The sequence below is a fragment of the Coregonus lavaretus genome, assembly GCF_964263955.1.
Source record: "Coregonus lavaretus genome assembly, chromosome: 21".
NCBI lineage: Eukaryota > Metazoa > Chordata > Actinopteri > Salmoniformes > Salmonidae > Coregonus > Coregonus lavaretus.
The window spans coordinates 27,592,469-27,606,005 of NC_140008.1; the positions used below are offsets into that span (position 1 = coordinate 27,592,469).

Sequence of the window (13,537 nt, forward strand, 5' to 3'; positions counted from 1 at the left end):
ATTGTGAAACGTCTTGGGGTCCCTGAGGAGAGGTGGGAAAACCACTGATCTAGAGTGTGTGATTTTCAGGCTCGGTGTCCGTCTTTCAGTGGGTGCACAGATTCATATAATATCAGCGTAAACTGTATGGGCACTTGAAGGGACGTCCTCAGGGAGCCTCCTGATAGACTGTAGCAGGCTTCGATCACACCTCCCTTTAAATAAGACTTTTTGGCATCCCGAGTGGCGCAGCGGTCTAAGGCACTGCAGCGCAGTGCTTGAGGCGTCACTACAGACCCGGGTTTGATCCCAGGCTGTGTCACAGCCGGCCGTGACCGGGAGACCCAAGAGGCGGCGTTTGACCGGCCCGGGATGTCCTGGTCCCATCGCGCTCTAGCAACTCCTTGTGGCGGGTCGGGCGCCGGCAAGCTGACTTCGGTCGCCAGTTCTACGGTGTTTCCTCTGACACATTGGTGCAGCTGGCTTCCGGGTTAAGAGAGCAGTGTGTCAAGAAGCAGTGTGGTTTGGCGGGGTCATGTTTCAGAGGACACATGGCTCTCGACCTTTGCCTCTCCCAAGTCCGTACGGGAGTTGCAGCGATGGGACAAGACAGTAACTACCAATTGGATATCATGAAATTGGGGAGAAAAAGGGGTAAAGGTACTAAATTAAAAAATAACAAAAGAAGTCTCTTTCCTGAGCGATAAAGAGTTGGATGAAGGGGGAAAGCGCCTCATTTAATTCTCCCTCCCTTTTCCCGTTCCCCTACGTATCGGATTTAACCCCGCATACACAGCGTTACACCCATGATGCTGTCTCAGCGGGTTGACCATCCTGTGGCCCGCAGACAACCTGAGTTCAAACCAAGTTGGTCATATATTGTACCCCTGAAGAATGTAAGTTGTAGCAACAAGAGAAAACACAATGTTGAAGCATTTATCGACTAGGGGAGAGAAAGAGAGAGAGAGAGGAAGAGAAGTAAATAATGTTACAGTATGAATAATGAGCTGGGCCTTCACTGGCCTAATGACAGAGACCTGCTTTAGATTAAGCCCCTACAAACACACACACACACTCACAACCCTCATGCAGCCACTCACATACACACAGGAGAGCAGTGCAGGAGGCCGTATCCGCTCTGATAATCTGTTGCCCCTGGCAATGGGATCAGATTTGCTCTGCTCCAGGACAATAGAGGGAGAAAAGGGAAGGGGAGAAAGACAGAGGGAGAAATGGACTATAGAAAGCATTGGGCCAGTAACCAAAAGGTCACTGGTTCGAATCCCCAAGATGACTAGGTGAAAAATCTGTCAATGTGCCCTTGAGCAAGGCAATTAACCCTAATTGCTCCAGTAAGTTGCTCTGGATATGAGGGGGTCTGTGGTGAGTTAGGGTGCAGAGGGGGTCTGTGTGTGTGGTTGGTTGGGGTCCGGGGCTTGGGAGAATGTTTCAGAAATGTGAATCAACAATGTCCTCTGGGAGATCACACCCCAGTCTCTCACGCACAGTCTGCACTGCAGTATGAACATGGAGTACCGCTGCCATCTGCTGGCCAAATGACAACACATCAGTTTCCTTCACAAATGTATTTTCAGTTCAAAGTTAATGTTTTTAGAAGATACATTTTACACATGATGCAATCAAACATGTATGGCAATGCTTTTAAGGGACATTAGTATACACAAGCAGAAAAGTATTATAAAAGGTTTGAATTCAGTTCATGATGCCAGCAGAAGAAAATCTTTAAAGAAGCTAAAGTCCATCAGTAGAAAAGTGAATTCACATTTACATTTTAGTCATTTAGCAGACGCTCTTATCCAGAGCGACTTAGTTAGTGAGTGCATACATTTTCATACTGGTCCCCCGTGGGAATCGAACCCACAATCCTGGCGTTGCAAACGCCATGCTCTACCAACTGAGCTACAGGGGGCCTTAATTTGGTTGTCCTCATCTTCTTAGCTGTGTAACTTCAAGGTTAGGAGGTTGGTGATTCTAGGGTAGTGTGCACCAGGGTAGGGGTCAATTCAGGATAAATTCACTAAATCCAGGAAGTAAATTACAATTGTGACAGGACGACACAGAGCGGCCTGGAACGCTGCTAACAGGAATAAGGACTCAATAAACTACCCAAAGCCCCATCTACATGCAACTTTAATGATCCAACCAAAATGATAATTCTAGGTCTAACATCTGGGATATCCCTCCAACCAACCCCAGGCTACCTCATACCTCTCTATATCAGGCTGATGTTGTAAAGATGTGGGTCTTGCTTCCTCAAATCAAATGGGTTAGGGTTGGTCTACAGACAGGGAGAAGGAGGACCAGTACCCCTCAGGCCTCCTCAATCAACCCCTCTTCCTCCTTTCCTTATATTCTTCTTCCATATTTACTCCTCCTCATCGCTTCTCCAGTTTCTTGAACTTGGCCTCTGCAGAGAGACAGACAGAGATTAACTCGCTCACCTTCCTCCACACAGTCAGTCAGTCTCACACACTTGTGTCCAAGGGAAGTGAATTTTTTGCTGTTGATTTGGGACAGTGTGCTAGCGCTCTCTGCTGTTGGAGCTCAGGGTGTAGAGGTGAAGTTAAACAGCAGAGGACACCCTCAGGCTGTTCCAAATAAAAGCCCTAACATTAAAGGGCCAGTAAATTTTTTATATGACACTATGAGGTCAAAATAACACAGCCTGTTCAGGTGGGATGGAGATTTTGGCCCCAATCATGACGTCACAATCTGATCTGATTATAAAAGACCAATAACCGTTCATCTGGGTAAGGGGGTGGGCTCTAGACCATCTATCAGCCAATCAGGGCTATGTAAATATCTTCACATTTCTTTCCTAACGCCCACATGATCAGACTGAGCATTTCAATGGCCAAAAGATGATCAGGAAAATAAATGATACAAATATATTTAGGAGTTATTGTTGAAATAACTTTTATTAGACATACAGTGATTATTTGAAAATAAAATTTAAAAGACTGCATGGGGGCTTTAATGTTGAGCTGAACACTGCAGAACGGCTATTCTTAGCACATTTGCCATAGAGACTGCTAGCAGATTCTAATAGAGAAGCCAGTGACCGAGCTAACATATATTTATTTATATCTACCGCTTCTCTCCCCCAGTCAGTCTGGTGAGGGTTAAGGTTACACACTGGAACTCAGTAGGCTCTTCTCCACTTACAGCCTAAATCTAGACCTGCAATATGAAGCTATGGTCTGTGTCTCCACAGGCATGTTACTCTGTGTGTGTGTGTCTGTCTTACCAAGCTTTTTGGAGTAGGTGTCCAGTTTATAAGCAGCCTGCTCCAGAGACGACACTTGTTCTTCAATCTGGTTTATTTGGTCTAGATAGGGCTGGAGGCTGGCGTCTGTAACACACAATAAAACAATATATTTTTCAGCTAAATTAAGGTTAGACTTCATTTTCAGAAAGGGTCGCAAGCGTCCCCTTCACGTTTGAAGGGCTAATAAACATACACTTGTGGTTGAGGTCCTGCAGGTTCCTGCTGATGTTAATGCTGATGTCTTTCATCTCCATGTACTTCAGACTGGTCAGCTTGTTCATGTTCTCCAGCAGACGGTAGTCCTCACAGGTGCCTGGGAGAAGAGGGAAATGGGGGAGCATGAGACTGTATGCAACTGTATAGGACAGTGTAAAGGGAGAGACAGAGATAGAAGACAGTCAGAGACAGGCAGGGGAGTCTGACATGCAGGAAGTCAGACAGATAGACAGGCAGACCTGTGAGTTCTCCTTGTAGGAAGACAGCCATCTTATCGAACATGTCTGTACAGAGCTCATTGATGTCCGACTCTGCTGGCTCTACGGCCTCCTCTGCAGTCTCCACCCCACCGTCACCTACACACACAGCAGAGATACACACCATTTACATTTTGTTGTAGAAACATCCCATCATCCCTACTCTAGAGGATGTTGCTGGCCCCTCCCTCAGATGAAGGACCAATTTGCCAGTCCCTTGGCATGATGTTGTGATAGTAGGCTTAGCTACTGCATTCTAATGTAATCTATTGTAACAAGGTACGAACCAAATCTCACTTAGGGTCCCCAAAAGGCCCTTAAGGTACTAACACCAGTCTCATATCAGAAGATGGACACGGAGTAAACAACAAACAAATTGTTCATCTTCTTCCTCTCAATAACTAAAACAGCGCATCAATTTGCAGCCAGGACATCTTCATTCGTTAGCTGGAATTGGAAGCTAGCAAGCACCACTCACTGCTGCTGGTGGTGGGCTTCTTGGGCGCCGCGGGCACAACCTGGTCCTCAGCAGCAGTCTCGCCAGGCTCTCCCTGGGGTTCGGAGCTCCCTCCCAGGCTGAGGACGGTGGGATGGGCCGGGGGTACTCTGGAGATGCTGTCCATCGCAGCAGCCTCCTTTCCCGTGGCCGCCATTTTGCCTTTCCGCCAGTCACATGATGGAGAGCTTCACGTGACATTTAATATTCCCCGTCTTCGAGCCACACATTTTACATTTACGTCATTGAACAGACGCTCTTTCCCAGAGTGACTTACAGGAGCAATTAAGGTTAAGTGCCTTGCTTAAGGGCATATTTTTCACCTGGTCGGCTCGGGGATTAGAACCAGCGACCTTTCGGTTACTTGCACAACGCTCTTACCCACTAAGCTACACCCTTTTCCTTGACAGTTGCGTGCTACGTCCTGTGGTTGTGTCACCATCATCACATAAACAATAATATCACGATTCATTTGTAGTGTTCCTATTCATATTGATTGATCGTTTTATATTTCTATTGTTTTGTCAGTGTTCGAGTGTAGCGAGAGCTCGAGCTGTCCATGCTGTTTTGCCTGTAGTCATGTTGCATTATGAACACTTAGAATCAGTGTGAAACATCATGTTAGTTTGACAGGTGTTTGCAGAGCTAACTAATCATTAATGATGAAGTCAACCTAATGTTAGATGTTTTGGGTTAATGCCTTACCTCCATAACTTACTACATTTGCACACACTGTATATAGATTTTCTATTGTGTTATTGACTGTACGTTTTGTTCATTCCATATGTAACTCTGTGTTGTTGTTGTTTTTACCGCACTGCTTTGCTTTGTCTTGGCCAGGTCGCAGTTGTAAATGAGAACTTGTTCTCAACTGGCTTACCTGGTTAAATAAAGGTGAAATAAAAAAATCCTTAGTCCTCTCTTCGGTTCATATGGGTGGGTCATGGTGCTGACGTTCTACGCACGAAGTGTCCAGTGAACCATCGTGACAGCCTGCGTGATTGTAAACATGGCGCCGTGCACCGCTACAGGGCTGTGCTGTTTTACACCCCGTTTCTAGCTAGCCTGAGACACCAAACCTAACCATGGAGACAGAAGAGGAGCAACATATGACGACTCTCCTCTGCATGGGTTTCCCAGATGCAGTGGCGATACGCAAGGCGCTACGCCTGGCGAAGAACGACATCAACGAGGCTGTGGCGCTCCTGACCAACGAAAGCCCCGGTCTTGGGTATGGATATGAGCCGATGGAGAGTGGCCCTACCCCAGGCCCGAGTGGAGACGGGGAGTCCAGCGGGCGGACTGGGACTGGAGGGTTCGACCCACCTCCCGCCTACCACGATGTGGTGGAGAGCGAGGTAAGGGTGAAGAAGGATGGCAACGTTAGTTCGTTGGCTTCGTAAACTAGAACACCAAACTAGCTAACGTCGTTAGCGCCATCAAATCTAGCGATGATGGCTAGTAGGCAGACCAGGCTCGCCCAACAATATTCCATAGCGGGCTGCGCTCATGCCTGGCTGTCAAAATAGAGAGGGAAAACCTACGGCGTGTATAACTCAATTTACAGTTAGCTAGCTCAATCTCGGGGTATAAATTCGACACCCCGGCTAGTTGAGTTGCAAATACAGTAGCTACTTTCATGATCAGTATTGAAATTGGGTGCACACTAGCCAACATCAGAATGTAGTTGTTGCTAGATAACGTTACCTAGCTAGCTAGTTAGTTAGCTAGCCCAGCGCTTGGGGGAGGGGATGGGGAATGCGCGAATCTCTACTACATGGGCAAAGTTGCTAACCAACTAGCTAGTGTTTTGCAATAGTTATTAATGAAGGTTTGCAGAGTGAATGTGGTGAGATTAAGATCTTCGCATTCATTCTCTTGGGGAAAATGCACATCTGTATGCAGTTTAGCATAATGTAATGCCACTAGAGATCCTGGTTCGAGTCCAGGCTCTGTCGCAGCCGGCAGCGACTGGGAGACCCATGGGCGGCGCACAATTGGTCGTCCAAGGTAGGGGAGGGTTTGGCCGGCAGGGATGTGGGTTCGTTTCCCACGGGGGACCAGTATGGAGAGAAAAAAAAAAAAACATGTATGCATTTACTAACTGTAAGTCGCTCTGGATAAGAGCGTCTGCTAAATGACTGAAATGTAAATGTAATGGAGCTAGTTATTAGGCGACATGTAGCCTAGCTGTTAAGAGCGTTGGGCCAGTAACCGAAAGGTCACTGGTTGGAATCCCTGAGCCCACTACGTGAATAATCCGTCGATGTGTCTTTGTGCAAGGCACTTAACCCTAATTGCTCATGTATGGGCTCTGTATAAGAGCGTCTGTTAAATGACTAAAATGTAAAAATTTAGCTAGCCGTCTCGCTTCCGCATTGTCTCCGTGCTGCTCTGCTGTTTGTTGCTACTTGGCTACCTGCCAAACTATTCACGTTTTACTTTTAATAAACGTTTAATCAATCTCTGTGTTCAACAAATTTACCAACTTTTTAGTTTTGTCCTCACTCATCTTTTTTCGTTAAACTTTTTCACCCCGGACGTTTATCCCGAGACAGAAGAGTCATTTTCCTGTGCGTTTTAGCTGCCAACTTTACGTTATTTTCCGTTTTTCCATCGCAACTTTTTTTCCCTTATTCAACTTTTTCACTCCGGACGCTTTATCTGGACATGGCTCATCAACATCTTCAACAGCCGAAGCTAAGTAGTAACATTAACATGATGTCTTTTAATTGCAGTCGCTGTACTCATAATATACAGGAGAATTCTCGCCTTACGGCGAGAATAGCTGTGCTACAAGCCCAGCTTCAGACGCAATCGTTAGGCAAGAGTATTATCAGTGTAGGAAAGGAAGAAACAGCGTCTGTGCCACCAGTAAGTACAGACAGTAACGTTAGTATAACTCCCCCCGCACAGTCCCTGCAGCCGGACAACTTTCTCATGGCTTCTGGAGGGAAATACTGTTGGAATGCTCAACCGGTGTCGCTCATTCAGCCGACAGAAACCTTCAACCGGTTTTCCCCATTATGTAGCGAGTCGGAGTCTGAGTCTGAGTCTTCTCTAGTCTCTACTCCTCCCGTTACGGGGTCTGAGACGCCGAAGGCTCCCACCATTAGCTCTGACAAATTGAAAACCCTAGTCATTGGCGACTCCATTACCCGCAGTATTAGACTTAAAACGAATCACCCAGCGATCATACACTGTTTACCAGGGGGCAGGGCTACCGACGTTAAGGCTAATCTAAAGATGGTGCTGGCTAAAGCTAAAACTGGCGAGTGTAGAGAGTATAGAGATATTGTTATCCACGTCGGCACCAACGATGTTAGGATGAAACAGTCAGAGGTCACCAAGTGCAACATAGCTTCAGCGTGTAAATCAGCTAGAAAGATGTGTCGGCATCGAGTAATTGTCTCTGGCCCCCTCCCAGTTAGGGGAAGTGACGAGCTCTACAGCAGAGTCTCAGCACTTAATCGCTGGTTGAAAACTGTTTTCTGCCCCTCCCAAAAGATAACATTTGTGGATAATTGGCCCTCTTTCTGGGACTCACCCACAAACAGGATCAAGCCTGACCTGCTGAGGAGTGACGGACTCCATCCTAGCTGGAGGGGTGCTCTCCTCTTATCTACCAACATAGATAGGGCTCTAACTCCTTTAGCCCCACAGTGAAATAGGGTGCAGGCCAGGCAGCAGGCTGTTAGCCAACCTGCCAGCTTAGTGGAGTCTGCCAATAGTATAGTCAGTGTAGTCAGCTCAGCCATACCCATTGAGACTGTGTCTGTGCCTCGACCTAGGTTGGGCAAAACTAAACATGGTGGTGTCCACCCTAGCAATCTTATTAGGATAAAGACCTCCTCCATTCCTGCCATTATTGAAAGAGATCGTGATACCTCACATCTCAAAATAGGGTTACTTAATGTTAGATCCCTCACTTCAAAGGCAGTCATAGTCAATGAACTAATCACTGATCATAATCTTGATGTGATTGGCCTGACTGAAACATGGCTTAAGCCTGATGAATTTGCTGTGTTAAATGAGGCCTCACCTCCTGGTTACACTAGTGACCATATTCCCCGTGCATCCCGCAAAGGCGGAGGTGTTGCTAACATTTACGATAGCAAATTTCAATTTACAAAAAAAAAAATGACGTTTTCATCTTTCGAGCTTCTAGTCATGAAATCTATGCAGCCTACTCAATCACTTTTTATAGCTACTGTTTACAGGCCTCCTGGGCCATATACAGCGTTCCTCTCTGAGTTTCCTGAATTCCTATCAGACCTTGTAGTCATAGCAGATCATATTCTAATTTTTGGTGATTTTAATATTCACATGGAGAAGTCCACAGACCCACTCCAAAAGTCCTTCGGAGCCATTATCGACTCAGTGGGTTTTGTCCAACATGTCTCTGGACCTACTCACTGCCACAGTCATACTCTGGACCTAGTTTTGTCCCATGGAATAAATGTTGTAGATCTTAATGTTTTTCCACAAAATCCTGGACTATCGGACCACCATTTTATTACGTTTGCAATCGCAACAAATAATCTGCTCAGACCCCAACCAAGGAGCATCAAAAGTCGTGCTATAAATTCTCAGACAACACAAAAATTCATTGATGCCCTTCCAGACCCCTTCTGCCTACCCAAGGACGTCAGAGGACAAAAATCAGTTAACCACTTAACTGAGGAACTAAATTTAACCTTGCACAATACCCTAGATGCAGTTGCACCCCTAAAAACGAAAAACATTTGTCATAAGAAACTAGCTCCCTGGTATACAGAAAATACCCGAGCTTTGAAGCAAGCTTCCAGGAAATTGGAACGGAAATGGCGCCACACCAAACTGGAAGTCTTCCGACTAGCTTGGAAAGACAGTACCGTGCAGTACCGAAGAGCCCTCACTGCTGCTCGATCATCCTACTTTTCCAAATTAATCGAGGAAAATAAGAACAATCCAAAATTTCTTTTTGATACTGTTGCAAAGCTAACTAAAAAGCAGCATTCCCCAAGAGAGGATGGTTTTCACTTCAGCAGTGATAAATTCATGAACTTCTTTGAGGAAAAGATCATGACCATTAGAAAGCAAATTACGGACTCCTCTTTGAATCTGCGTATTCCTCCAGGGCTTAGCTGTCCTGGATCTGCACAGCTCTGCGAGGGCCTGGGATCGGGAGAGACACTTAAGTGTTTTAGTACTATATCTCTTGACACAATGATGAAAATAATCATGGCCTCTAAACCTTCAAGCTGCATACTGGATCCTATTCCTACTAAACTGCTGAAGGAGCTGCTTCCTGTGCTTGGCCCTCCTATGTTGAACATAATAAACAGCTCTCTATCCACCGGATGTGTACCAAACTCACTAAAAGTGGCAGTGATAAAGCCTCTCTTGAAAAAGCCAAACCTTGACCCGGAAAATATAAAAAACTATCGGCCAATATCGAATCTTCCATTCCTCTCAAAAATTTTAGAAAAAGCTGTTGCGCAGCAACTCACTGCCTTTCTGAAGACAAACAATGTATACGAAATGCTTCAGTCTGGTTTTAGACCCCATCATAGCACTGAGACTGCACTTGTGAAGGTGGTAAATGACCTTTTAATGGCGTCAGACCGAGGCTCTGCATCTGTCCTCGTGCTACTAGACCTTAGTGCTGCCTTTGACACCATCGATCACCACATTCTTTTGGAGAGACTGGAAACCCAAATTGGTCTACACGGACAAGTTCTGGCCTGGTTTAGATCCTACCTGTCGGAAAGATATCAGTTTGTCTCTGTGAATGGTCTGTCCTCCGACAAATCAACTGTACATTTCGGTGTTCCTCAAGGTTCCGTTTTAGGACCACTATTGTTTTCACTATATATTTTACCTCTTGGGGATGTTATTCGAAAACATAATGTTAACTTTCACTGCTATGCGGATGACACACAGCTGTACATTTCAATGAAGCATGGTGAAGCCCCAAAATTGCCCTCGCTAGAAGCCTGTGTTTCAGACATAAGGAAGTGGATGGCTGAAAACTTTTTACTTTTAAACTCGGACAAAACAGAGATGCTTGTTCTAGGTCCCAAGAAACAAAGAGATCTTCTGTTAAATCTGACAATTCATCTTGATGGTTGTAAAGTCGTCTCAAATAAAACTGTGAAGGACCTAGGCGTTACTCTTGACCCTGATCTCTCTTTTGACGAACATATCAAGACTGTTTCAAGGACAGCTTTTTTCCATCTACGTAACATTGCAAAAATCAGAAATTTTCTGTCCAAAAATGATGCAGAAAAATTAATCCATGCATTTGTTACTTCTAGATTAGACTACTGCAATGCTCTATTTTCCGGCTACCCGGATAAAGCACTAAATAAACTTCAGTTAGTGCTAAATACGGCTGCTAGAATCCTGACTAGAACCAAGAAATTTGATCATATTACTCCAGTGCTAGCTTCCCTACACTGGCTTCCTGTTAAGGCAAGGGCTGATTTCAAGGTTTTACTGTTAACCTATAAAGCGTTACATGGGCTTGCTCCTACCTATCTTTCCGAGTTGGTCCTGCCGTACATACCAATACGTACGCTACGGTCACAAGACGCAGGCCTCCTAATTGTCCCTAGAATTTCTAAGCAAACAGCGGGAGGCAGGGCTTTCTCCTATAGATCTCCATTTTTATGGAACAGTCTGCCTACCCATGTGAGAGACGCAGACTCGGTCTCAACCTTTAAGTCTTTACTGAAGACTTATCTCTTCAGTAGGTCATATGATTGAGTGTAGTCTGGCCCAGGAGTGTGAAGGTGAACGGAAAGGCTGGAGCAACGAACAGCCCTTGCTGTCTCTGCCAGGCCGGTTCCCCTCTCCACTGGGGTTCTCTGCCTCTAACCCTGTTGCAGGGGCTGAGTCACTGGCCTGCTGGTGCTCTTTCATGCCGTCCCTGGGAGGGGTACGTCAATTGAGTGGGTTGAGTTACTGACGTGATCTTCCTGTCTGGGTTGGCGACCCCCCCCCCCCCTTGGTTTGTGCTGTGGTGGAGACCTCTGTGGGCTATACTCGGCCTTGTCTCAGGATTGTAAGTTGGTGGTTGGGGATATCCCTCTAGTGGTGCGGGGGCTGTGCTTTGGCGGAGTGGGTGGGGTTATATCCTTCCTGTTTGGCCCTGTCCGGGGGTTTCTTCGGATGGGGCCACAGTGTCTCCGGACCGCTCCTGTCTCAGCCTCCAGTATTTATGCTGCAGTAGTTTATGTGTCGGGGGGCTGGGGTTAGTTGGTTATACCTGGAGTACTTCTCCTGTCTTATCCAGTGTCCTGTGTGAATTTAAGTATGCTCTCTCTAATTCTCTCGTTCTCTCTTTCTCTCTGAGAACCTGAGCCCTAGGACCATACGACAGGACTACCGGGCATGATGACACCCTGCTGCCCCCAGTCCGCCTGGCCTTGCTGCTATTCCAGTTTCAACTGTTCTGCCTGCGGCTACGAAACCCCTACCTGTCCCAGACCTGCTGTTTTCAACTCTAAATGATCGGCTATGAAAAGCCAACTGAGAGACCTGAGCCCTAGGACCATACGTCGGGACTACCGGCCGTGGTGACTCCTTGCTATCCCCAGTCCGCCTGGCCTTGCTGCTATTCCAGTTTAAACTGTTCTGCCTGCGGTTATGGAACCCCTACCTGTCCCAGACCTGCTGTTTTAAACTCTAATGATCGGCTATGAAAAGCCAACTGAGATTTATTCCTGATTATTATTTGACCATGCTTGTCACTTATGAACATTTTTGAACATCTTGGCATGGTTCTGTTATAATCTCCACCCGGCACAGCCAGAAGAGGACTGGCCACCCCTCATAGCCTGGTTCCTCTCTAGGTTTCTTCCTAGGTTTTGCCTTTCTAGGGAGTTTTTCCTAGCCACCGTGCTTCTACACCTGCATTACTAGCTGTTTGGGGTTTTAGGCTGGGTTTCTGTACAGCACTTCGAGATATTAGCTGATGTAAGAAGGGCTATATAAAATAAAATTGATTGATTGATTGATTAGCTACGCGAACTAAGCTGGCTATAGCTAGGTACAATAGAGGAGTGAGAAGCTGAGATTTCGCAATCGCCCGTGAAGCTGATGTGGCCATCTTGTGCTTTAAATATTGTCTAATAAAAAAAGCTATTTAAATTGTTCATAGTCCAGTGACAACGTGATGTGTAACCCGTCTGAACTAGATCATGTCTAGATGTCTAAACACCAGCATACAGCTGCTGCTAGCTAGCTAGAGAGCATCAAGTAGGCAGGGCAAAACCGTTTTGGTGATTTGGGTATCAATAAAATAACTCAATCACAGCACGTTTTTGGATTCATTCAGCAGTTTTTACCTGTTTAAGTGAAATACCATTGGAAATTAATTTTGAAAGTTCCGTTTATATTCCTAAAACGTATGTTGAAAATGATGCTATTGCTGCTTCCTGTTGACAAGACAAATTGATAAATAATAGTCGAATGTCAAAACAGTTTTAAAGTGTCCAAATCAATAACCAGTATGCAGAAACAGTTTGTGATATATTGAAAACATAAACATAAAATATACTATCTACATATACATTTGCAACAGTAGTTATCATAAGTATTATATATTTTTTGAAGGAGCTACTTATAAACTGCGCAAGTGCCAAAACCATGTTGTTTTGTCAAGTGGCAATAAATCACACATTGATTGGGGTGGGGATATGCGCTGTTTAAACTACCACAACTCTAAAACCACATGGAAACGGGATATACTGTATTTTTACAACACTGGTTAGAGGACAACCTGCAGAACAGTCAGCTACGTTTTGGAATGTTGCATTTTGATACAGGGGTCACCAAACAAAAGGAGAAACGCAACACGACAATGAGAAAGCCTGTAGGAAGGAGGTCAGAGACCTGGCGGTGTGGTGCCAGGACAACAACCTCAACGTCAGCAAGACGAAGGAGCTGATCGTGGACTACAGGAAACAGAGGGCCGAGCAATGCCCCCATTCACATCGACAGGGCTGTAGTGGAGGGGTCACTAAGGCTCTATCATGGTCCACACACACCAACACAGTCGTGAAGAGGGCACAACAATGTCTCTTCCCCCTCAGGAGGCTGAAAAGATTTGGCATGGGCCCTCAGATCCTTAAAAAAAAGGTTTTTACAGCTGCACCATTGAGAGCATCTTGACTGGTTGCATCACCGCTTGGTATTGCAACTGCTTGGCATTCGATCGTGAGGCGGATCTCTAGTCTAGGGGTTAAGGTACCATCTCTATTCTCTACACACAGCAGATTATGTCAGCTGTCTTCAAATTATCACTAACCCAAA

At 45.7% G+C, this 13,537-nt stretch overlaps 2 protein-coding genes across 7 annotated transcripts in view; one reads left to right on the forward strand and one right to left on the reverse strand.

Annotated features, from left to right (window-relative positions):
* Positions 1–1,556: 1,556 nt before the first annotated feature.
* LOC311148813 (biogenesis of lysosome-related organelles complex 1 subunit 2-like) lies at positions 1,557–5,247 on the reverse strand. Of its 3 annotated transcripts, none has more exons than XM_084185800.1 (5): positions 4,220–5,247; positions 3,724–3,840; positions 3,462–3,581; positions 3,248–3,352; positions 1,557–2,407 (listed from the first exon to the last, which is right to left on the reverse strand). In XM_084185800.1, the coding sequence occupies exons 1-5, from the start codon at positions 4,392–4,394 to the stop codon at positions 2,376–2,378; spliced, it is 549 nt and encodes a 182-aa protein (XP_084041926.1). In that variant the 5' UTR covers positions 4,395–5,247; the 3' UTR covers positions 1,557–2,375. The 3 variants fall into 3 exon arrangements, with proteins under 3 accessions (XP_084041926.1, XP_084041928.1, XP_084041927.1); XM_084185802.1 differs by having other exon boundaries at positions 5,118–5,177; XM_084185801.1 differs by having other exon boundaries at positions 5,051–5,083.
* A 75-nt stretch (positions 5,248–5,322) lies between these two features.
* The window catches only part of usp24 (ubiquitin specific peptidase 24), a gene marked incomplete at its 5' end in the record, with an annotated part of 56,192 nt that continues 47,977 nt past the window's right edge, over positions 5,323–13,537 (forward strand). For all 4 annotated transcript variants that reach the window (XM_084185796.1, XM_084185797.1, XM_084185798.1 and 1 more), the window contains one exon: positions 5,323–5,595. In XM_084185796.1, the coding sequence (XP_084041922.1) occupies positions 5,323–5,595 (273 nt within the window). The remainder of the gene's footprint in view (positions 5,596–13,537) is intronic.